Genomic DNA, 24,170 nt, shown 5'->3' with positions numbered 1-24,170 from the left:
CGCTCCGCGCCCGTCGCTTGGTGCTTGCATGGGATTCGTTTCGCTCCCGTGCGGCAGAGTGGGCCGGCTAGCTTGCGCGCCGCGTTGCATTGGGCGCTCAGGTGTGACCTCCGGATCGGCTCTTCGGCGTCCGCCCCGCTGGCCGCACATTCACGGACAGCCTGTGCCGAGCTCCCTCCTGGGCGGTGAGGCGAAGAGCCAGCGCCGGCGGCAGGACGTCGCGGGCGGGGACAGGAGGCGATGAGCTGCGGGTGGGTGCTCGGGCAACGCTCCACTTGCTGCTCGCGGAGGGCCAGGAACCATAGTGGTTCCGAACGGGGCTTGTAAGGTAGGGAGCCGAGGCTGCGAACGTAAACCCTGCTGTGTCTTTTTCCCTAGCTGCTGAGGCCTTGGCACGCTGGCTCCTTTCTGCTGGCCCAGATACGACAATCTGGAAACCTGGCTCTTAGTGCTCTCTAAAAAATAGCTCATAGTAGGCACTCCAGGTATGTAGTAGATAGATTTACTAATTATTATGTTGGGGGGGGGTATTCTTTTACATAGGTATTTGCTAATATTTTCTTATTCCTTTTTCATGGCCTTTTTAAGTTTATTTTGAGACAGCACACGGGGACGGGGCAGAGAGAGGGAGAGACAGCGAATCCCAAGCAGGGTCCGCACTGGCGGAGCCCGATGCGGGGCTCAAATTCACAAACTGAGATGATGACCTGAGCTTAAATCAAGAGTCAGACGCTTACCCAACTGAGCCACCCAGTCGCCCCAGTTGCCTTTTTTTTTTTTAATGTAATAGCACGTATCATAAAATTCACTTTTTAAAAGCGTACAATTCACTGGTTTTTAGTATATTCACTTGTACCTTTTTTTACCAGTTTAAGCAAATTAATCAGTTTTGCATAGGATTTAGCAATATATGAGAGTCCAATCAGTTCAACTTAGCAGTCGCTAGCAGTTATAATTCCCAATATGGAGTTGTGGGGAAAAGACTTTTTGCCTTAAAATATGCTAAAATTAAGACTTCTTCCACAACCCACCTTTTTAGCTTTTGCCCACTTGACAAAAACTCAAGGGAGGAATCTCCAGACCCTGATCAAATACCACTGGTCTCAAGACATTCATCTAAGACACCCAGGATTCCTTTGCCTGATGTCTCAGGTGGGCAGAGACTGGGGATGGAATTGAAAGTTGCATTTTATTTCCAGTACCTAATTGGGGGAATACAATACAAGTTTGTATTCTACAAATTTGCTTATTAAAGTGAGAACTGCAAAATGAAACTGGTAGGTGTGAGGTAACAATAGAGTCCTCATCATTTTCCTTTCCTAAATCCACTGTAGGAAACTGTGGCATCTCGGGTCTAGTTATGAAAAGCAGCAGTAGTAATGCCAGTAGGACCCAGAGGAAGTGATGTCTACCAGTAGTGGCTGTGAATACTCTGCCTTCTTGTGTAGGTTTCCAATTAGTAGGATTTAAGTTCTTTAGCAAAAATTGAGCACTTCCTGTATAGTGGACACTCTTGGGAAAGGCAGTCTCCTCCTCACAGTCCTTTAAGCCCTACTCAACTAAATAAGAATGGGCCTTGGGCCTAGAATACTTGCTTACCAATAGTCCTAAAGAGCCTATGTAGCCTGGTCTGGGCTTATCACCTTATGTGGGAATATCCTTCCCTGTGCCAGACTCGGTATGTAATCCTTTGTTCAGATTAAGCACTAAATCACATATCCCTGGGGCATGCTCCCCCACCCCGTTTCAGTATTTCACACTCCATGGGTAGGGGTGACTTGTGCTTAGGCACTAGAGTGGCACTCAGGCCTTTGGCTGCTGTGGAGGACCAAGGCACACTACTGGAGCTGATCTTGGCTGTGTCTCTTCTGTGAGTAAAAATGCTGTTCATCCAGTGCTTGTGTTGTGTTTTCCTTGGCAACCGATACTCCATAGTAGGCAGAAGTGTTTGGACTTCTGTCCCTGGTGACTAGCATGATCTTTGCTGTCTTCCATGTAGTTGAATCACGGCCCTCCCCATCCCTGGCATGAGTACCAGTGCACTGTGTTCTGCTAGACAGATACTATGTTTGGCTAGGGTGGTTTAGTAACTCTTGGACCTTCCTTCCTGCCTTCTGCTTCCCTTTCCTTCAGTACCATTGCCTCCCAACTGATCTCTCTACGCTTGAACCTCCTGTCTAGGGAACAGCCCTGCTCCAATTTCCCTTCAAGGCAAACCCAGAAAGATTGTCTCCGCTAAGTACTAGAAGCAAAGCAATGGATCCTTTAGTCATCCTAAGAGCCTTTCCTCAAACTCCAGACTAGAGTAGGGCCCCCTTACATTTCAAAGGTATGAAAATACCTGTATCTTTGATAATCTCCAATCTGGCAGTGTGCCCCTAAGGAATTGAGACAATACACAACCATTAAAAAAAAAAAGTTAAGTAATGCTGAATCTACTCAAAGACCTATTAAGTAATCATGGTTAGGAAAACTACTTGCAACAGTGAAATATTTATTTGTTAAGCAAAACAAAATAAAAAGACCAAAGTGCTAAGTGATGGCTATAGTGTAACTATAAATGGGAAGCAAAGGGGAAAAATGAGAGGGAAATGTATTATGATGGTCCCTCAGGCCATGGCATAGAGGCAGGGCAAGGTCCCAGCCCACCAGAGGCTCCTCCAGTCAGCATGCTTAGGTTTGAAGCTGGGTCCCACCACTGGAAGCTGCCTGACCAAGAGAAGTTACTTGAGGCCTCATTTATTACCCTTATGTAAAATAAGGAAATGTAATACTAGTGTCAGTCTCCTAGAGCTCCTATACCAGTAAACAAAACAGAGTATGTAAAGCACTTAAAATAGTACCTGGAACACACATAGTAATACTCGAGTGTTAGTTGTTATAAAAGATGAATCACTAGAAGTTCTTCTTAAATTCTTAAGTATACATACACATACATGTAAAGGTTCTTAAGTATACATACACATACATGTAAAGGTTCAAATCTCAGCTTCAACAACTTACTATGTGTGTAACCTGGGCAAGTTACTCAATCTCTTTCTATGCCTCAGTGTGTTTATTTGTAAAATGAAAATCATAATGGTACTGTTCTGAACCAGTGTCCTCTCCTGTGAGTGACCACTCCAGCCACAGCTGTCCACAATATAAAGTTATACATAAACTCCTGTCCAGTGTAACATTCTGAAAGGTGACTCAACTACGGTTCCACTTCCATAGAATGTAGGGTGCATTAGAAAATGAAATACTCTATAACACTGTAAACAGTATAAAAGTTAATTATCATTTTGTAGTTAGATGTCATGTCTGAATTTAAGGGATCTTTTGGAAGGAGCTTTCCAAAACGTTGGAATAAATTGTGTGTTCTCTCTTTCCTACATGTGATCTACACTAGAATAGAATCAACTTGTGGGCAAGAACAGTGTTAGATATTTCTTATGGCTCTCACTAAAACTAGCACAGTGCTAAGAACATATTAAGGTTCAGTTAATGCATGCCGGTTAGGGAATTGTGACTAAAATTTGAGTTATGCTTTAGCCTAGAACTGACAATAAATAAGCTTTAGTTAGGTAACAACATTTACTTTCTCCTAACATCTGCCTTATCCAGAAACAGCTTAAAGCACTTCATATTCTTTCAGTGAAATGAGAGATCACAAACACCAAAGCAGTTGACTCTTCCATTTTCCCAACAGTTACTCAGAAGGTCACACTTACCGATTCTACTTATTCTTCCTAACAGAACACTTTCCTGATTACAGACTGAGAGCAAAATTGCAAATGAAAAGAAAAACAACCTTCTTAGACATTTATTTAAGGAATCAAGAGTTTTCTAAAACTGTAACGTGTACTGTCATTCTACTCACCATACCACCTGAACACAGCTTTGCATTTCAAACTGGATTACTCTCTTAAAATATTGGATTATTAAAAACAACAATAGTGAACTCTACCGAGTATTTTTGCATTTGCTTATTGCAGTATTAATTAAAACAATTTATAATTTTTAACACATTTAACAGCTCAACAAATGCATGATTCTTTTAATCTGCCTGAAGTTGTAAGAGGACACTTCACTGGAGAAAATGTATGAAAGTGCAGCATTAATTTCTGAAATTCCTCATCCGACTTCTGCTTTTAGTCCATCACTACTCCGCATGCTCCTGCTCTTGTCCTGGAATGAGCCACCGGATGCTCTCAGTTCGAATGGTAGCATACATAATAAAACTAATTAAAAAGAATAAGGAAAATACAAGCAGCCAGTCCACACTTTTTATCAAAGTGCTGGGAAGAGGGCCTATTTGGTCAGCTTGAGTTACCACCACATTTTTCTTGGCTTCTATACCTGAAAGAGAAATCAGCTGTTTCAAATCAGATAGAAAGCACACCGCTATAGATCTTTCTGAAGTATTTTGCATGGCATGCAAAAAGATATGCAGTCTTAAAATAAACACTACCACTAGTATATCTGGGATGGGTTTCATTTGCCTGTTGGTATAATTTGTACCTTGCCTTTCTCCCACCACATCAAAGAAACAGGAACCCATTCAGCAGTTCAAAGCCTAAACACTCAAATGACTGTGAACTCCTCAGAAGGGTCTTAGTGCATTGTAAGAGCTGTATTTTCTTTTTTGAGACCAAAATTCAACAAGTAACTGGTAAAGCTACTCTCAGGGACCTACAGAATGTTTTCACAGGTTCAGGAATGCTAAATCCAAAAAGTTTTTTTTTTTAATTTTCTTTTTTTTAATTTTTGAAAGAGACAGAGCACAAGTGGGAGAGGGGCAGAGAGAAGGAGACACAGAATCTGAAGCAGGGTCCAGGCTCTGAGCAGTCAGCACAGAGCCCAGTGCGGGGCTCGAGCCCACAAGCCGTGAGATCATGACCTGACCCAAAGTTGGATGCTTAATTGACTGAGCCACCCAGGGGCCCCAAATTCAAAAAGCTTTTAAATAATTTACTGAAAAAATTGTTAGAACTACCCACCATTGAGATCAGTGATTACCAAAGATGCTGTGACCTCTCAATTTCACTTGTGTTCTAGGTTTTCTTAGAGCATCGAGCAAAATGGCTCCCTCTCTCCCTATCAATCTGATTGATAATCAGGGCTCTGGTACTGTAAGACCTGAATAGCTAACTATCTGATAACAAGCCTCTTACTCCTATGAGGTAACTGAGCTCTTGGTTCTTTAGTATAGATATAATTAGATGCAACTTAATATATATGGAAGGCATGATATAACTTATTTTTATTTCCAATGAATTTACTTCAGGAAGAAGTGGGATGCTCCTAATTAAGGCATTAAAGCTTCTAAGGAGCAAATGTTTCCAAAGAAGAAAATTTCTTATTATACAGTCTTCAGACTTATACAGAATAAAAAATAAGGTCATATGTTTTGGCAAATATTAAGGAATTAAAATAGCATCTGCAAATAGATGAATAAATGGAACACCACATGGCAACACAAAGGAAGAAAATACAACCACCTGCAGTGCAGTGACGCCGATGAATCCCACAAACATAATGGTGACTGAAATAAACCAGACACAAAAGAATCCATACTGGACACCTGGGTGGCTAAGTCGGCTAAGCGTCCAACTTCAGCTCAGGTCACGATCTCACGGTTCATGAGTTCAAGCCCTACATCAGGCTCTGCACTGACTGTGCACAGAGCCTGATTCAGATCCTCGGTCTCCCTCTCTCTCTGCCCCTCCCCCATTCATGCTCACTCATTCACTCTCAAAAATAAACATTAAAAACAACAAAAAAAAAATCCCTACTGTATGTCTCCATTAATATAAAGTTCAGAAACAGTAACACTAGTCCACGGCGTCAGGAGTCACGATGGCGGTTATCCTTGTGGGCAGGAGCAGCAGTGCTGGGGAGGGGCGGGCGCTGGTAATGTCCTCTGTAAATCTGAGTCCCAGTTACCCAAGGTATTCATTTTGTGAAAACTCATCACTCACAACACCAATGATTGATCACATTTTTGTGTAAATATTATACTTAAGTGAAAAATGTATGTAAAAAGTTATCTACAGTTGTATGGTATGTGAATTCTAAATCAATAAAGCTGTTTTTTAAAAGGTATCAGTACTCATTAAAATTACCTATTCATGTTAAGCTTGCCACAATGATTTTTTTTTTTTTAATGTTTATTTATTTTTGAGAGAGAGATGGAGTGCAAGGAGGGGAGGAACACAGAGCGGGAGACACAGAATTAGAAGCAGGCTACAGTCTCTGAGCTGTCAGCACAGAGCCCGATGCAGGGCTCAAAACCACGGATCGCGAGATGATGACCTGAGCTGAAGTCAGACGCTTAACTGACTGAGCTACCCAGGTGCCTCGAGACTTTTTTTTTTTTTAATTTATTTATTCTGAGAGAGAATGTAAGAGCGGAGATGGAGGGGGAGGGGCAGTGGTGAAGGAAGGGGAGGGCAGAGAGAGAATCCCAAGCAGGCTCTGTACTGTTGCCGAGGGACTTGATCCCATGAATTGTGAGATCATGACCTGAGCCAAAACCAAGAGTCAGATGCTTAATCAACTGAGCCACCTGGATGCCCCTGATTGAGAGACTGTTAGCAGAACCACAATAGTTCATTAGAAAAGAAGGTTTAAAATAAAATCCCTTCTACAGCATATTATTTCTACATACCTGTCTGGTTAAAAATGAAGATTTTCAGTGTTTCCAATGTTCGGTCTGTATGATTAAATCTAGCCATTGGTTTAGCTCCTTGAAATAACAAGATGTTAGGAACAGCTACGGTGCCAAACCTGGTAGAAAGGCTATGAGAGAAAGAAGTCAGTCAGAAAACCTGAATTAACAGCAGATTTTCTCACACAATTACCTTATCAGAACGGAGAGCAATGAATGACAATGGATCAGCTTCCTGTGACCTATAAAGGTTTTTGATATTCAAACTATATGCTTCAGCTATTTCTGACCTTTTTCCTTATGGGTTGAGGTTGGGGGCATTCCTGTTCTGCTGAGTTGCTTTCTATTACATTAAGGAACTACCCTCAACACAGTTATTCCACTTTTTTTTTAAGTTTATTGATTTATTTTGAGAGAGAGAATGAGAGAGTGAGAGAGCATAGGAGGGGCAGAGGGAGTGGGAGAGACAAAATCCCAAGCAGGCTCCACAGTGTCAGCACAGAGCCAGATGCAGGGCTTGGTCCCACGAACTATGAGATCCTGACCTGAGGTGAAATCAAGAGTCAGACACTCAACCGACTGAACCACCCAGCTGCCCCTCCAGTATTTTTTTTTCTAGTAAACTCTACATCCAACATTGGGCTCCAACTCACAACCCCAAGATCAAGGGTCACATGCTCACATGCTCTTACTAGGAGCCAGCCAGATGCTCCTAGTTATTCCACTATTTAAATTGCTAACTGCCAAAAGAGATCAGACTAGAAAATCCTAATTCATGGACAAAGCACACTGTGTCAATTTACTTAACGGAAGAAATTTCAAACTCTCCAGAATGCCCAGCTCTATCCCTCATACAAGACTCAACTTACAGTAAGCAATTAGTTTGGTAAGTCTGCACAAGGGAATCTATGATCTAGCAGACACACCAGGAAGTTCCCAATTGGGGCAGGATATAATATGATCTGAGTGGTACCATTTCACCTTTACATAATACAGAGTAGTGGTATACGCTCTGGAGTCAAAACGCTCAGGTTGAAGCCTCCGTTCCGCCACTGAACCAGCTGTGTGAACTTTGGGCAGACTGTGTAACCTCGAAGCCTCAGTTTCCCCTGTTTGTAAAATGACAGTATTGGGTAATCAGGATTTCTTCTTTTGTAAACCTGCTGTAACTTAAATATTAACATATGAGGCAGACACATGTCCCAGGCCATATAACAAGTATGCCCTACTCTCCATGATTAAGGCGCTGTTGCAGGCGCTGAGAAGGATGCAAGAAGACGAAGGAACAAAGCAGATGATAAAAGCTGGCAGGGAATGGGGAGTAGGCGGGTGAGACCGAAACCCGGAGCACTAAACTGCTGATGGGAGCCAGCCCTGCCACCTTGTGGGCAGGGGAAGGCCCAAAGTCTGACACTAACCTAGACTGTCCTTCCCATCAGTCTGTCCCCTTGGGCCAGGCCATGTTCATATTTCCCTGAAGCCCTTGTGAGATCACTAACTCACTGAAATTTCTTTCTTCCTAAACAATTTGTGCAAAACATTGGCAGTTACATTACCCTCACTGAAGCTCAGTGGAGCACAAATTTTTACTCAAAATTTTCATTCAAGGGGCGCGTGGGTGGCTCACTCGGTTAGGCATCTGACTTCAGCTCAGGTCATGATCTCACCGTTCCTGAGTTTAAGCCCTGTGTCGGGCTCTGTGCTGACAGCTCGGAGCCTGGAGCCTGCTTAAGATTCTGTCTCCCTCTCTCTCTGTCCCGCACCTGCTCGCACTCTGTCTCTCTCTCTCTCTCTCTCAAAAATAAACATTAAAAAAAAAATTTTTTTTTTAATTTTTACTCAAAAAAGTTTTACTCAACTTCATTTTTACCATCTTGACCATGTTCCAGACTTTCCAAACTGACTCACACACAATCTCCTGTGATCTGCTAAAGGGCATATGATTTCGAGGAGGTGGGGCACACTTGACAATCCATGCACAGTCACAGCACTTGGGGGAAACACATAACATTGTAACAAAGTAGTTCTTTATAACTTACCTCACTGAACATCTAAAAAAGACAAAGCCCATGGAACAATATATAACAAAAGTAAATTTCATTTTAAAGGGCTAAATTAATTCTTTATATTAATTTATTGACTGTCCACTAAGAAACATGCATGCACGAATAAGTGTAAACAAGAGGAAAGAACAAATATCATATGACTTCACTCATATGAGGACTTTAAGACACAGAACAGATGAACACAAGGGAAGGAAAGCAAAAATAATATAAAAACAGGGAGGGGGACAAAACATAAGAGACTTTTAAATATGGAGAACAAACAGAGGGGGTGCTAGAGGGGTTGTGGGAGAGGGGATAGGCTAAATGGGTAAGGGGAATTAAAGGAATCTACTCCTGAAATCATTGTTGCACTATATGCCCACTCACTTAGATGTAAATTTAAAAAAATTTTTAAAAATAAGGAAAAAAATTTTTTTAATGAATAAACATTTAAAAAAAAGAGAGAAAGGAAAGAAGAATGGGGGAGGGAAAGAAAGGAAAGAAAAAAATAACAGAAGTTAAGAAATAAATCCTTAGCCGACACAGAATTGGATGCTGAGTTGGGCTATTAGGAGTGGAAACCTAAACTGGGGTTGAGTCTCAGGAAGGTCACACTTGTGACACTAATTTTGCTAATTCAGTCTGGCCAAAACCCTAAATAATCCTCTGGCCCCTCCACTGCTATCAGACGGAGCCACCTTTAAATTCCACCATGCAGAGAACAATCCCTCCTCTTAAGGGGCCTCCAGAGAGGGAGGCATCAGCTCCCTGAGAAGTCTGACAATCCTTACCACTCACCCTCTCTATCCCTCCCGCGCACCCCCCCCCCCCCCCCCCCCCCCGCTACTCCACACCTACCTGCTCTGCCTCTAACTGAACCGATGATGACCTCCAAATAACCGCAACCCTCATCTGGAAGGATGACACGTAAACTCTATTGAGGGAACATACCTGCTGTGCTGAGATGCATCCAGTGCCAAAAAATGAAGAGCTGGAAATGCCCGGGGCAGAGAATTAAAATGAGGGGCCAAACTGGCAGAAAATCGGCACCACGGGGTGTAAAACAGGACTAGGGTGCAGTCACTACCGTTTGGGTTTAGAAAATCCATGAGGTCCTGTGGTAAAAGGAACAAGTGTCAAAGTCAGCAGTAAATATGCACGTACCTTTTTCCGGACAGATGCCCGAGAAACTGTAAACACCGCTGCTTCCAAGGCGAGGAGGAGGGACACCAACCCAAGGGAGATGTAGGGCATCCCCTTAAGAACCTTTTGGATTTTAAGGGCGCCTGGGTGGCTCAGTCAGTTAAGTGTCCGACTTCAGCTCAGGTCATGATCTTGTGGTCTGTGAGTTCAAGCATCACAAGGGCCTCTGTGCTGACAGCTCAGAGCCTGAAGCCTGCTTCAGATTCTGTCTCCCTCTCTCTCTCTGCCTCTCCCCCATTCACACTCTGTTTCTCTCTCTCTCTCTCTCTCTCAAAAATAAATTAAATGTTAAAAAAAAAAATTTTAAAGGGGCGCCTGGGTGGCTCAGTTGGTTGAGTGTCTGACTTTAGCTCAGGTCATGATCTCGCAGTCCATGAGTTCAAGCCCCGTGTTGGGCTCGATGCTGACAGCTCGGAGCCTGGAGCCTGCTTCGAATTCTGTGTCTCCCTCTCTCTCTGCCTCTCCCCCAATCACGCGCTCGCTCTCTCTCGCACGCGCGCTGTCAAAAATAAACATTAAACAAAATGTTTTTAACGTTTATTTATTTTTGAGACAGAGAGAGAGACAGAGCATGAACGGGGGAGGGGCAGAGAGAGAGGGAGACACAGAATAGGAAGCAGGCTCCAGGCTCTGGGCCATCAGCCCAGAGCCCGACGCGGGGCTCGAACTCACGGACCGCGAGATCGTGACCTGAGCTGAAGTCGGACGCTTAACCGACTGAGCCACCCAGGCGCCCCAAAAAAATGTTTTTAAATAATAAAAAAAAAAAGAAAAAAAATTTAAAAGAACCTTTTGGGTTTTTAACCATATGAATCCATGAAACAGTAGAAAAGTATTATGAAACGACAAATTATAAACTTTCCTGTAAGCTTTCTTGATACTACTAGAGAGCAATATTATTATTTTTCATAATTCAACAATTCAAATACTAAGTAGTCACAGGACACAGGCTACTGTCCCAGCCTCTGACCTGTGCCTCACACACAATCTAATGGCACGATTAAAGCACTGTCATCTCCACCATCATCTCAGCAGATCAAAGTCTGTACTAAGCAGTCAGATGAATGTATTTGGCTGGCCAAAGGCTAGTTCAATTTAAGGGTGCACCATCCCTGCTACCACCCTCACTCAGACTGCTGAAAGTGCACTCTCCTGGCCATGTGTGTGCCAAGAATCAGTCCCACAGAGCACTCAGGGGAGGCAGTGAGGCCAGGGCTGACCCCTGCACTTGGGAGGGGCTACGGATGCTCAACGTACCACACATCCTCATCTAAAATAAGCAGCCACACCTTGCAGAGCTAGGATTTCTTCTCTTACATAAGCAGACTGAACTCATCCTGCTATCTGGCTTAACAATCTTACAGAAACAGTCAGTCGTTATCCCAGTGTTCTCTTTGGAATCATCCTTTATGCAACAGGCTGGAAATGCGTGGCTGGGATGGGGACAATGGTCTCAGCTCTCACTCTGGAGTAAATACTGGAGTCATGTTCTTTGGAGGAAAGAAACTTTTCATTACTAGAACATGTTTCCCAGGAGTATCACTGGTCTAAACAATGCTAAATCACAATTTCAGTAGTTCAGGTATTTTTAAGTTGCCTCTAACAAAGACCTCAGGGAAGAAGAAAACTGCTAGGATTCTGATGCCAAGTGCCTATCTGTGCACTGGGATTTTCATCATGAGGCTTGGTGGTGAGGGCACCCCAAGGTGACTAGGCTTAAGCCACCTGAAAGCATAATCAACACCTGTCATATCTCTTCCTGTCCCTACAAACATCAGAGACGCAAGTCAATTTTCACTGATGCAGCCCCGCTTACAAAAGGATAAAGACTGTGACCCTCCATTTGAAGGTTGAGAATATTAAGCCATAAAACCCACATACTGAAAAGATGAAAAGTGCTAAACCATTCTTTCTTACCTGTGACATATTTAAAATTTTCAGGGTGGAGTTCTCCAATCCAGTCACATTTCTCTCCTCACAGTTCACCTTGGGGGATTTCAGACTCTCGGTGTTATTGGAGTCCTCGGGTGGGGCTGGATCCGTGTCAGCCACTTCGGGCTCCGGGTAATACTCCTCTTCTCGGTCAGGGAAGCTCGCCCCGGCGCCATCCAGAGAGAACAGATGCTCTCGGAGACTGCAGCGTGAGTCCTCCTCCCCTCCGGCCCCGCAGGTGCCGCTGCTCAGCTCACGGCCCAGCCTGGCCTCAGCCTCAGCCTCCCCGGGGATCACGGACAGCATCACCACGTGGTCACCACCCGTGTCCAGCCCCAGCACTGCGCTCGCATCTCCGGCTGATCTGTCCTGTCCCGCCTGGCCGCGGGAGGGCTGCTCCTCAGCCACCGACAGGGCCCCTGCCTGCAGAGCCGGCGCAGACTGTTCCTCCGACGGCAAGTGACTATGTTCCTCTGCAACTAAAACGTGCCAGCATGGTCACAGTCATGTCACTTCAGAGCACATGAACCCCAAAGATTTACAGTTCTCCTGAAATAAGAAACGCTCCCCTATAGGGAAAAACGGTAACCTGTCCATGAAACTATCAGAGGACCACCCCTAGTCTCCAGATCATGAAGGTACTAATCAATGCCAAATATAAAGTGGACAAATAAATACACAGCTTCATGCAAAACCTGAAACCTGCTTTATGGATTATAAGCAAAAACATTCCAGGGCAGACATCCAATTAGGAAAATACAACACAAACACTAACAATTTCATTTGTTTGATGAGACTATCTGACAAAATAATGATGCCTTTATAGAAAATTCCACCACGGCAAAGCATCTTTGCGCACATTATAAAAGCTCTGTGAGACCGGCAGCACAAGGGTCACCATCCCCACCAAATAGGTGGACCAAGCTGAGGCACAGAGAGGTAGTGTAATGGCCAAATGCACACAAGCTAGTAAGTAGCAGAGCCAGGTCAAGGAGTTAAATGTCCTGGCTGCTCCTCCAGATTGGGCCTTACCCTCCCCTCCCCTACATGATACCTCCAGGGTTGCTGTGCCACAAGGCCTGAGAACACTGCATGGGGTGGACTCTCCAGCCAGAGCCTGCTGCCCTTGGGCTACTGCCTGTACGAGTGCCAGGAGGTGGGCTCCTCAGTGCAGGGACAGCAGCAGGGGGGAAGGAGGACTTTCCTCTCACTTTGGAGCCATTAGACAGAGAGTGGGTAAAATGCTCAGGTAAGGGAAGTCTAGGGCAGTCTTATACATCCATTGAGCAATCTCCACTCACTTCTATAACAACGACTCCCACCTTCCAGCTCCCATGAACTCAACAAGAGCTGCCAGACTCTATGCCAGGCACCGACCAGGGGAAACAAATGAGCCCAGCCACACTCAGACAAACTCATCATGTGGCTGGGAAACCACCAGCCAGGTAATGGGCTCTGCCATGCCAAAAGCATGTCCCCAAAGTGTGACTAACCAACTGGCCTCAAAGTTGGGAAGGGGTCTGGGAGCTTCCTAAAGTATGCACATTTGTAAAAGTTCTCCAAGAATATCCCCATAGAGATTTACAGATTCATTCACCAGTTTAAAAACATTCTCTGAGAATTCTGTTTCTGGATAAGATGGGGTAAAAGGGACCAGATTTACCCTCCATATTGAAAAATGTGAAACAGTTTCCCAAAAAAGGCCAAAAATGTGAAACAGTTTCAGGAGACTAGTTAGCAGGCAACGAAGGACAGGGATCACTGAGAAACAGGAAGAGAAATCAGTGAGGACAGCCCTACAAATGCTCCAGCTTACCGCCCGCCCGCCCGAGGGAGTTCCTGCCATGGCTCAGGAGGGGAAAGCAGGCAGTCCAGGAGACTCCTCAAGTTGAGGATACAGTAAGTACTGAGGGTTCAGAGAGACCAAGAGTTTGTGGGACAGAATAAGTGGAGATGGGCAAGCTGCAGAGACAGGATTCAAGACCTGGAGAGAGACCCTCCCCGCACCTCCTCAAGGACACCAGTCAACATCTGCATGTGAGTAAGCTCCCAAAGCTGGGGGAAAAAAACACTCAAAAGGATTAGGATCACACAGAGTTGAGAAAAGCACCTGTTCCCACCAGCTAGACTGGAAAACTTCACAATTCATGGAGAACTGGGGAAGGTACACAAAAATAGAGGGGTACAGGGGCACCTGGGTGGCTCAGTCAGTTGAGCATCTGACTTCAGCTGAGGTTATGATCTCAGGGTTCTTGAGTTCGAGCCCCACATTGGGCTTTCTGGTGTCAGCACAGACCCTGCTTCCAATCCTCTATCTTCTCTCTCTGCCCCTTCCCTGCTTGTTCTCTCTCTCAAAAATAAACATTAAAAATAAATAAAATAAAAGAGACTGCTTCTTTTAAGTTTATTTATTTATGGGGGGGGGTACAGAGAGAGAGGGAAAGAGAATTAAAAGAGACTGCTTCTTAACCTCAACAAGGCAATTACAGTTTGAGCGATGCAAAGGTGAAAATTACTACCTTACTGGCAGAAAGGAAGATGTTGGAGAATAAGGGTAGGGGCACCACGCCAGTGCTGCCAGGGAGCCATAACCTAGGTCAGATCCTTCACACCCTTCCAATTTTGTTCAGAAGACTCTGAACCAGCCACAGGTTTTTCACAATGGTTTCTGAGGCAGGGAGCCACATGGGAAAGGACCAAAAACAGCCAGGGGTTCGAGGGCCAGCAACCCATTCTTTCAATAGGAAATACTGCGCTCATCTAAAAATGGAGAAAATACCACAATACAGAAATTCACAGGGCTCCTGTGCAGATTAAATGAGAAAAGATGTATGTAGTCCCATGCATGTGGTAAGCACTCCATAAATGATGATCATCACCCGCAGTTTTGTGGGTTCAAGGCCTGTGGTGATGATGATGACTGAGGTTTACGATTCAAAGAGATGGAAAGGCACTGTAACTAAGTTCTATGAATTCCTCTGCTAACTACATTCTAGAGTTCTCCCATCCCCACTCACGCCCTTCAGTCCAGGCCACCGCCATTTGTTACCTGGACAATTGCTGTAATACCCAATTGGGCTCCATGGTTGACCCTCTCTTCCCTCTCCAGACCCTGCTCCTCACAGCAACACAAGAGGAACTGAAAGCTAAAGGCAAGTCTGATCATGTCACTAAAACCCTTTCAGTGGCTTCCCCTTGCCTGTGAATGAGTCTACAGTCCATAGCAGTGATACCCAGGCACCACGTGAAGTGGCCACTGTCCACACTCTCAACAGGCATCACCAGACATTTCTGTTCCCTGCACACTCATGATCTCCTCCACCTACTTGTCCCAAGGGCTGTTTCCCTGCCAGGAAAGCCCTCTACTCTCTCTCCTTCTGGCTAATCTGACTCATCTTTGAGGGTTTTCTTTCTGTTTTTAAATTTATTGTTTATTTTGAGAGAGACAGAGAGAGCACAAGTGAGGGAGGGGCAGAGAGAGAAGGGGAATCCCAAGCAGGCTCCCAGAGCCTGAGGTAGGCCTTGAACCCACAAAACTGCAAGATTATGACCTGAGCTGAAATTAAGAGGACACTTAACTGACTGAGCCACCCAAGCAACCCTCATCTTTCAGATCTTACCACTTACTTCACCACTTTAAGGTGAACTTAATCCTCCCAGACCCAGACCAGAGGTGTCTACCATTGCATCCAATCCACCCAATAATGCCATGGGATTCTCCCTGAAGGATTTAGCATTTTCCACTCTTGAAATTTACTTCTTTGTAGTCATTTAATGCCTGCCTTCCCCATCATACAAGAGGGCAGTCCTGTTTCTCCATCTGGCTCACCACTGTACCTCAAATGCCCAGCAGAGTATATGACATAGGATGGGTGCTCAGGAAAAATCTGCTAGTTGACTGCTTAGTGAAGACAGGCATGGGGTGCTGAAGCCAGGAGTTCATTCCTGTGCTTTGACACCTGGATAGCACTGCTACCTCTAGGTGCTAATCTGCCAGTGGTGTCCACTAAGACAAAAAAGCCTTGGATTTTCAGCCCCCTAAAAAGGACACAGCTGGTGAAAGTCCCTCTGTCCTCACCCCATTCATGGCCTGGCCATGATGACCAATGGCCCACCTTAAGGCTAGTGTTTCTTCAGGTCTGCATGCACATGACCCAGACTGCCAAGTGGGCTCCCACTGACTTTAACACTAAGTCCCCTGTGCAGAGAGCACACTCAACTTGGGCAATCTGAAATCAGTAAAGGCACCACCAACGTATGGGTTGGCTGTGAAGAAACGAAGAGCAATGGTAAGGAACTCCAAGGCCAGTAAAGCAGAGAGGAAGCAAGTTACCACCCACAGACTCTAAGAGTTCAGAAACAGAAACAGTCACAGAACCTTGAAACAGTGAGCTTAGCCTTCTAGAAGCTATGACTTTCCATGGACGGACAAAGCCAAGCCGTGATAATCCCTGGGGGAGGGAGCTGAGAGAATCAATATCCTGACCTCACTCTCCCCTCATGCCAACCCACAGAGGGGCAGGAGGCAAGAGAGCCAGTTATTATGCCATACAGGACAGCCACTCAGGCACAGCACAGGGTAGAGAAGACTAGAGAATGATCTGAGAAACAAACAAAAGTTATCCAACACATGCTGTCCCCTCTCTGAAGCTGGTGGTTAAGTGCAGGGACAGGGAGGTGTAGTACACAGGTGTGATCATGAGGTAGGCAGACATGCGCTTGAAACATAGTTCTTCAACTTCCGGATGTTGGAGACCTTGGCAAAAGACTTACTGATGCCGAGTCTCAGTTTCCTGATCTGTAAAATGGGGACCACAGCAACAATTGCTTCATAAGCATTTGAAAATTCAGTAAGATGATACTCATGAAGCACTAAGCACAGCACCTGGCACATAACCAGGGCTTTCATTAACAACATTTGTGTTACTATTCACTCTTCTCCCTGATACCCAGCTACCCTGCCTCCTTCCAGGACACCCCCACCCCAGGGGAAAGGAAAGACCTGCCTACTCCTGTAGTAATTACAGGCAAGGTCAAAGGGTCTGGACTTTAATAGAACTGAGGAGTGGTGTGAGGCAGCCCTGAGGGTTAAGACCCCACTCCTGGCCCCAGCCATGCCTCTGAGGTGGCTGCCTCCCAACCTGAGAATGCCCTGAGAGCATGCCACCGCAAGCAGTGGGTTACCCTGGGAGTCTCCTGTATTTTTCTCATCTGTCCTTCATACAGCCACTTGAGCAAGAGCCGCCTTCTTAGAAGAGTGATCCAGAGACACCTGGATGGCTCGAAGGGTTAAGCACACCACTCTGGACCTCAGCTCAGGTCATGATTTTGCGGTTTGTGAGATCTAGCCCCAGGTAGGGCTCCTCAATGACAGCACAAAGCCTGCTTGGGATTCTCTCTCCCTCTCCTCTGCTTGCCCCCTCTCTCTCTCTCCCTCAAAATAAACAAACATTAAAAAAAGTTTTTAATTAAAAAACAAACAAAAAAGCGATCCATCAGGATGCAAAGGAAAGCGTGGGCTCTGCAGGTAAACAGACAACCTCTGCCATTACCCGAACCTCCAACTCAGGCGTCTCCACCTGTAACACGGAGATACTCTTGCAGCCTATCTCCTAGGGTAGCTGAGAGGACTACCTGAGACAAGGCACTGTTCCGCCTCCTAGGAAGGGCACCATAAATGGCGGCTATTCGTTATGATTTTTATCATTCATAATAAAAGCTAAGGCTCAGTAAACGCTAATACACGGTCACTCCTGGCTGACTGACGCCTGCTGCTGCGGGAGCCGGAACGGGGTCCTCGCCACCCCTGACCCGGAGAAGAGACCACCGGCGTAAAAGGTCACGACGATGCGGGAGTGGGCGCGCCGGCCGCCCCAGTTAGGGCCGAGGGGCGCGCCGCGGGCCCCCGCGCAGGTTTAAGAGCGTCACCTCGACAGACCTCCACCGCGCCCGGTCACTTCGCCCGCAGCCGCCTGCCGCCCCCGGCCACGGCCCCAGCACACACTCACCCTCCAGGCCGCAGGCAGGAGGCCCCAGCACCCAAAGCAGGAGCTGCCACCAGCCGAAGAGACGCATGGCGCAGGGTCGGCGGCTGGCGGGACGACCACCCAGGACGCAGGGCAACCAGCGCACGGCTACGCGCGTTGCGCTCCCAACCCCCAAGAGGCCTGGGGGAGGGGAGTCGGGAGCGCGAGCGCGAGCGCGATTCCGTGCCGCCATCTTGGCAGCTGGCAGTCGTCGCGGGCGCCATCTTGAGGTCGGGCGGCCTGCCTGTGGCTTGTGGTTCGGGGCCTGCGCGGTGGAACCTGCGGCTGTTCTAGAGCCGGACACGTCGGGTGTCTTCGAACTTTCCTGATCCCCAAGTCTTAGACGGGGTTCCAACAGAAGGCTGCGGCCCTCTCGGTACGCGCGCGAGCCGGTCTGGCCGCCAGCAGCACACAATACGCCCGAGTGGCTCTGCATTCCCTAAAAAGGCCCAGAAGCCTCCTCCTTTCAATGCCCCGAATCTCCTGCTTTACTCCTGCTACCGCACCTACAGTTGCCAGGTAAAATACAGGATGCCCAGTTAAATCTGAATTTCACAGAAACAACGAATAGTTTTTTACTTCCTATTCTCAAATGTAACTGGGTCCTGTAATTTTATTTGCTACATCTGGTAACCCTAACCATACGTCCTGCGAACTCTGGGGCAGCGGGAAGATTTTGTTTCGGGGTTGGTTTTAACTAACCCACCTGCAGGGCAATCTTCCCCCTCCCTAATCTACCCCCCAAGACTGGATCCTAGAAGACGTTGGGCCACCTCTAGCCTACAGCCAGAGAGGTCCAGAAGGAAGAAGGCCTTGTTGGCGACGGGAAGTGTGCAATAAAGGAACAGGGATCAGCATTCCATAGCTAGGCAGGGGCAGGAGGAGCAGGGGAGCTAAGAGACAATACCCAGAGGAGATGGAAAGAATGGCTCTCCTTGTCAGCAATTAGGAGCTAGAGCCTCCTAAAATCAATAAAGCAAGCTTTGAGCGGATAGCAGTGCTGCATTAGTGTAGAGTGCAGCTTTGAAACTTACGTTAAGAGGTTGAAAACAGACATAGATTTCAAAGATCTTAACGTGAAACCAGTGGTAGATGAGGCAACGCTGAGAGAAACCTAGGCTTTTTAAGCCTTATGGTGAATCCCAACTCCAACATCCGTAACACTGTGTGGGTCATCAGCAAGTTACCTTACTTTTCTTAAAGTTTAGCTTCCTCCTGGGCTCATTTGGTTGAGTATCCGACTTTGGCTCAGGTCATGATCTCTCCGTTGGTGACTTCAAACCCTACAATGGGCTCTGTGCTGACAGTGCAGAGCCTGCTTGGGATTCTGTCTCCCTCTCTATCTGCCCCTCCCCTGCTCATTCTCATTTCTCTCTCTCTCTCTCTCAAAATAAAAAAAATATTTGGAGGAAAAAAATTCAGTTTCTTCATCTGTAAAACAGGATGAAATCATATAGGGTTATGTAGATTAAATGAGATGCAAAGTGATGAGCATAGTGCCTGGTGCACAGTAACCACATCAGACTGGTAGCCATTATTATTTGGATCATACAGTTCTAGTGTAATAACTATCGTCCCCTTGTTTCCTTCAAAGATTGCTAAACTAGAAAGATGCATCATCAATCTGACCGAATGATTATTCTTACTTTCTAAATAGGCCACCAGGGTTTTGCTGTAGTAAGTTCTCAAGTGCCTGTGGGTCCAGGAGGATCTGAGACAATGGACAACATGGAGGAAAGAGCCAGCAGTTCTGAAGCTGATCACTATAGTCATCATTTGGCTAAACTACCTCCTTTGCCTTGTATGTAATAGCAAACCTTTCTGGGGGTTTTGTTTGTTTGTGTTTGTTTTTTAAGTAAGCTCTAGGCCCAATATGGGGCTTAAACACACCACCCAAAGATCCAAGAGTCACGTGCTCTACTGACTGAGCCAGCCAGGCACCCCAAACCTTTCCTTCTTTAGATTATCCTCTCCCCTAGCCTTCATACCTAATTTGAAGGTGCATAAAAGTCAACAGGACAGAGGATTAATAATAAAAAGGAGAGTGATTTGATTTGTCTTGACGCCCCAAAGTGGATGTCCTGTGTTTACTACTCCCTTTTTATTATGTCCTCTCCCTTCCTGTGTTTGTGCTTTGGCTGTTTGTTTGGACAGGTACACTTGCAGATGAACTGTTGTCTTCCATTAAATACTTTATGTACACTCTAATGACAACACAGTAAATACTGTCAACAGGATAGAAGGCACATTTGGCTGTCTCACCACCAGGTGGCACTTGCACTTATTGTCAGCAAGAAAGTTGCGTTCACATTGGTCTTGAAAGCTCGATTTTACTTCCATTTCTGAGGAGAGACGAGTTGACATCATCCTCTTCCTCTGGCTGAAAGGAACACCATTCGGCCTGGGATTGTTCATTCGTATGAATGATAATTTGATAATAACTGAAATTGTTAATGCATAACTACACAACTGCATGCCTGGTGTTTAGTTTGTCCCTCCTGATAGGTTTGCCTAATTTTTTTTTAATCTGATGAGTCATAAAAGCACATCTCTCTCTCTCTCTCTCTCTCCTCTCTCCGCCCCCCCATGAACAAACAAGTGTTGACTTTTTTTTTTTTTTAGTTTATTGATTTTGAGAGAGAGAGTGGGGGAGAGGCAGAGAGAGAGAGAGAGGGAGAGAAAAAATCCCAAGCAGACCCTGCGCTGTCAGCACAGAGCCTAGCTTGGGGCTTGAAACCACAAACTGTGAGATCATGACCTGAACTGAAACCAAGCGTTGGACACTCAACCAAATGAGCCACCCAGGCCCCCCTGTTTACCTGTAGCAAAACTGTTTTCCAAAGACTGCCACAATAATATCCCTCATCTCACACCCTGTCCTACAAAGTAATTTTGCCATTGCCCCATCAATAGATAGAATCAAATTCCCCTTCTCTTGAATCTGGGCTGGGCCCCTGATTCACATATAACGAACAGAATAGAATAGTATATGAAGTGATCCTGTATAACTTTTTTTTAAATGTTTATTTATTTTTGAAAGAGAGACAGAGATTGAGCAGGTGGGGCAGAGAGAGAGGGAGACACAGAATCCGAAACAGGCTCCAGGATCTGAGCCGTCAGCGCAGAGCCCGACACGGGTCTTGAAATCATGAACCATGAGATCATGACCTGAGCTGAAATTGGACTCTTAACTGACTGAGCCACCCAGGTGCCCCTTTTCAGACTATTTCTACTTAACAGTGTATTGAAGGTTTTAGCCAGGTAAGCAATAAAAAAAAATTAAAAGTGAATAGTTTGGAAGAAAAGAACAACTGTCTTTTTTCACAAATGATACGATCTTGCTTGCAGAAAATCCTATGGAAGCTACTCAAAAAACTGCCAGAACTAATAACTGAGTTTAGGAAGGTTGCAAGATACAAGATCAATAGACAAAAATGTATTTGTATATACAAGCAACAAACAATACTAAGTGAAATAAAGAAAGCAATACCATTCACAATATCATCAAAAACAATAAAATGGGGGCGCCTGGGTGGCTCAGTCGGTTAGGCAGCCAACTTCGGCTCAGGTCATGATCTCACGGTCTGTGAGTTCGAGCCCCGCATCGGGCTTTGTGCTGACAGCTCAGAGCCTGGAGCCTGCTTCAGATTCTGTCTCCCTCTCTCTGACCCTCCCCCGTTCATGCTCTGTCTCTCTCTGTCTCAAAAATAAATAAACGTTAAAAAAAAAATTTTAGAAAAAAACAATAAAATGGCTAGGAATAAATTCAACAAAAGAACTGCAAGTTCTATATATTGAAAATTATAAAACAGTGCTGAGAGAAATCAAGGAAGACCTAAATACATGTAAAAATATACCATGTTATGTATTAAAATATTGCTATGGTGCCACATCTCTCAAAATTGATCTATAGATACAATACAATCCATAACAAAATTATAGGAATTTAACATTGACAGACTTACCCTAAAGTCTGTATGGAAACACAAAGGCCAAAATAGCCAAAACAATTTTGAGGAAGAAAAACAAAGTAGGGGCACTTGGCTAGCTCAGAGGGTAGAACATGTAACTTTTTTTTTTTTAATTTTTCAACATTTATTTATTTTTTTTGAGAGACTGAGAGAGACAGAGCATGAGCAGGGGAGGGGCATAGAGGGAGACAGAGAATCCGAAGCAGGCTCCAGGCTCCGAGCTCTCAGCATAGAGCTTGACATGGGGCTCGAACTCACAAACCGCAAGATCATTGACCTGAGCCGAAGTTGGATGCTCAACCGAGCCACGTAGGCTCCCCAAACATGAAACTCTCAGGGTCATAAGTCCAATCTCCATGTTGGGCACAGAGGTTACTTTAAAAAAGAAGAAGAAGGGGAAGGAGAAGAAGGAGGAAGAGAGAGAGGAGGAGAAGAAAGAGAAGGAGGAGGGGGAGGAGGAGGAGGAAAGGAAGGAGGAGGAGGAGGAGGAGGAGGAGGAGGAGGAGGAGGAGAAGGAGAAGGAGAAAGAAGAGGAGGAAATTCTATTTCAATTAACAGACAAACAGCTAAAGAAATTTTTTACAATCATGGGACAATTAGGGCAATATTAACACTGGATACTGGATGATATTTATGAATTATTTCTTTAAAAATTTTTTAAAGTTTATTTACTTATTTTGAGAGAGAGACAGCACAAGTGGGGGAGGGACAGAAAGAGAGAGAGAGAGAGAGAGAGAGAGAGAGAGAGAGAGAGAGAGAAACCCAAGCAGGGTCCGTACTATCAGCTTAGAGCCCGATGTGGGGCTCGAATTCACCAAACATTAATAAGATCATGACCTGAGCTGAAACAGAGAGTCGGACACTCAACCAACTAAGCCACACAGGTGCCCCAGGAATTATTTCTTTTAAAAATGTAATAATGGTATCATGTTTATGTGTTTTAGAAGGTCTTTAGATAAACATATTGAAATATTTTAGGAGGACATGATATGATTTGGAGAATTTGCTTCAAATTCATTGGGGAGAGGCAGAGAGTTGGTGAAGATATAGATAAAAAAATGTCTTTCTTAATTACTAAAATTTGATGATGGTCATATTGAGTGTCTTTATATTCTTTTTACTAAAGTGTGTATATTTCCAAAATAAACATTTTTACACAAAAATTTTAAAAAGGACTTTTTTTGGTTTGTTTTTGTGATAGTCCTACAGCTGTTTACCCCAAAACACCATAATCGGTTTCAGTCATCAGCCATTCTGTACCTGGCTTACTAAGGATGCATTACTTTTTTTTTAAGTTTATTTATTTATTTTGAGAGAGAGCATGTATGCATGCAAGCAGAGGAGGGGCAGAGAGAGAGAATCCCAAGCAGGTTATGCATCAACAGTATAGAGCCTGACGTGGGGCTTGATCTCCCGAGTGCACGATCATGATCTGAGCCAAAATCAAGAGTCAGACGCTTAACCAACTGAACCACACCCAGTATCCCCAGGAAGCATAACGTTTTATAGTTTTTGTTTATGTTATAGAGGAAACACAACAGCCATGTAAATAGTTCCCATCATGACATAAAAGCCAACATTAAGCCAACATCATGATATATGAATGATCTCTTGCCTGATACTCCTGAGTTTATAAAGAATAAGCATCATAACCTATTTATTTATTTATTTATTTATTTATTTATTTATTTATTTATTTATTTTAAGTTATCTCTACCCCCAACGTGGGGCTTGAACCCATGACTCTGAGATCCAGTCACATACTCCCAACAACCGAGTTAGCCAGGAACCCCAACCCCCATGTTTTCTTTTTGGTGAAATTCATCCCAAACCTAGCCTAAAGCTTAGGACTAGGAAGATGGGTTGTAGTTTCACTTGTTCTGAACCCAAGTGAATTAGGTATCATGAGAGATAAAGCATGTTAACATATTACTGCAGAATGAATAAAAATTGGCATCCCATACTTTAAGTTCTACTTATTAAGGCATGTTTTCTTATTTTTTTTATTAAATATAATTTATTGTCAAGTTGGTTTCCATACAACACCCAGTGCTCATCCCAACAGGTGCCCTCCACAAAGCCCATCACCCACTTTCCCCTCTCCCTCAACCCCCATCAACCTCCGTTTGTTCTCAGTATTTAAGTATTTAAGAGTCTCTTATGGTTTGCCTTCCTCCTTCTCTTTTTTTCCCCCTTTCCCTCCCCCATGATCTTCTGTTAAGTTTCTCAGGATCTACATATGAGTGAAAATATATTGTATCTGCCTTTCTCTGTAAGGCATATGTTTTGTACTGTTGGTTCCTTGAGGGTAGGGACTTGTGTCCTGCTCGGTGTGTGAGCT

At 44.9% G+C, this 24,170-nt stretch overlaps 1 protein-coding gene and 1 long non-coding RNA gene across 2 annotated transcripts; one reads left to right on the top strand and one right to left on the bottom strand.

Moving 5' to 3' along the window:
- Window positions 1-111: 111 nt before the first annotated feature.
- LOC128315236 (uncharacterized) lies at window positions 112-6,087 on the top strand. The gene is made up of 4 exons (XR_008297805.1): window positions 112-251; window positions 379-485; window positions 1,040-1,152; window positions 3,739-6,087. It is a non-coding gene; the product is annotated as an uncharacterized LOC128315236 (long non-coding RNA).
- Window positions 3,778-18,309, bottom strand: TXNDC15 (thioredoxin domain containing 15). The gene is made up of 5 exons (XM_053221177.1): window positions 17,841-18,309; window positions 11,818-12,311; window positions 9,649-9,812; window positions 6,653-6,783; window positions 3,778-4,341 (listed from the first exon to the last, which is right to left on the bottom strand). The coding sequence occupies exons 1-5, from the start codon at window positions 18,292-18,294 to the stop codon at window positions 4,145-4,147; spliced, it is 1,440 nt and encodes a 479-aa protein (XP_053077152.1). The 5' UTR covers window positions 18,295-18,309; the 3' UTR covers window positions 3,778-4,144.
- Window positions 18,310-24,170: the final 5,861 nt, after the last annotated feature.

Source organism: Acinonyx jubatus, chromosome A1 (genome assembly GCF_027475565.1).
Source record: "Acinonyx jubatus isolate Ajub_Pintada_27869175 chromosome A1, VMU_Ajub_asm_v1.0, whole genome shotgun sequence".
Taxonomy (NCBI): Eukaryota; Metazoa; Chordata; class Mammalia; order Carnivora; family Felidae; genus Acinonyx; species Acinonyx jubatus.
Note: the sequence above shows the minus strand (reverse complement) of the source record. Positions and strands in the feature narration are given on the sequence as shown.

Bases quoted from the DNA above. Each gene is read 5' to 3' on its own strand.
- TXNDC15 (XM_053221177.1), bottom strand. From the start codon at position 18,294: ATGCAGAGCCACTCGGGCGTATTGTGTGCTGCTGGCGGCCAGACCGGC. The intron at 12,312-17,840 runs GTGAGTGTGTGC...GGCACGTTTTAG, and splicing joins TCCTGCCTGCGGCCTGGAGG to TTGCAGAGGAACATAGTCAC. The intron at 6,784-9,648 runs GTATGTTCCCTC...TTTCTCTCATAG, and splicing joins GATGCATCTCAGCACAGCAG to CCTTTCTACCAGGTTTGGCA.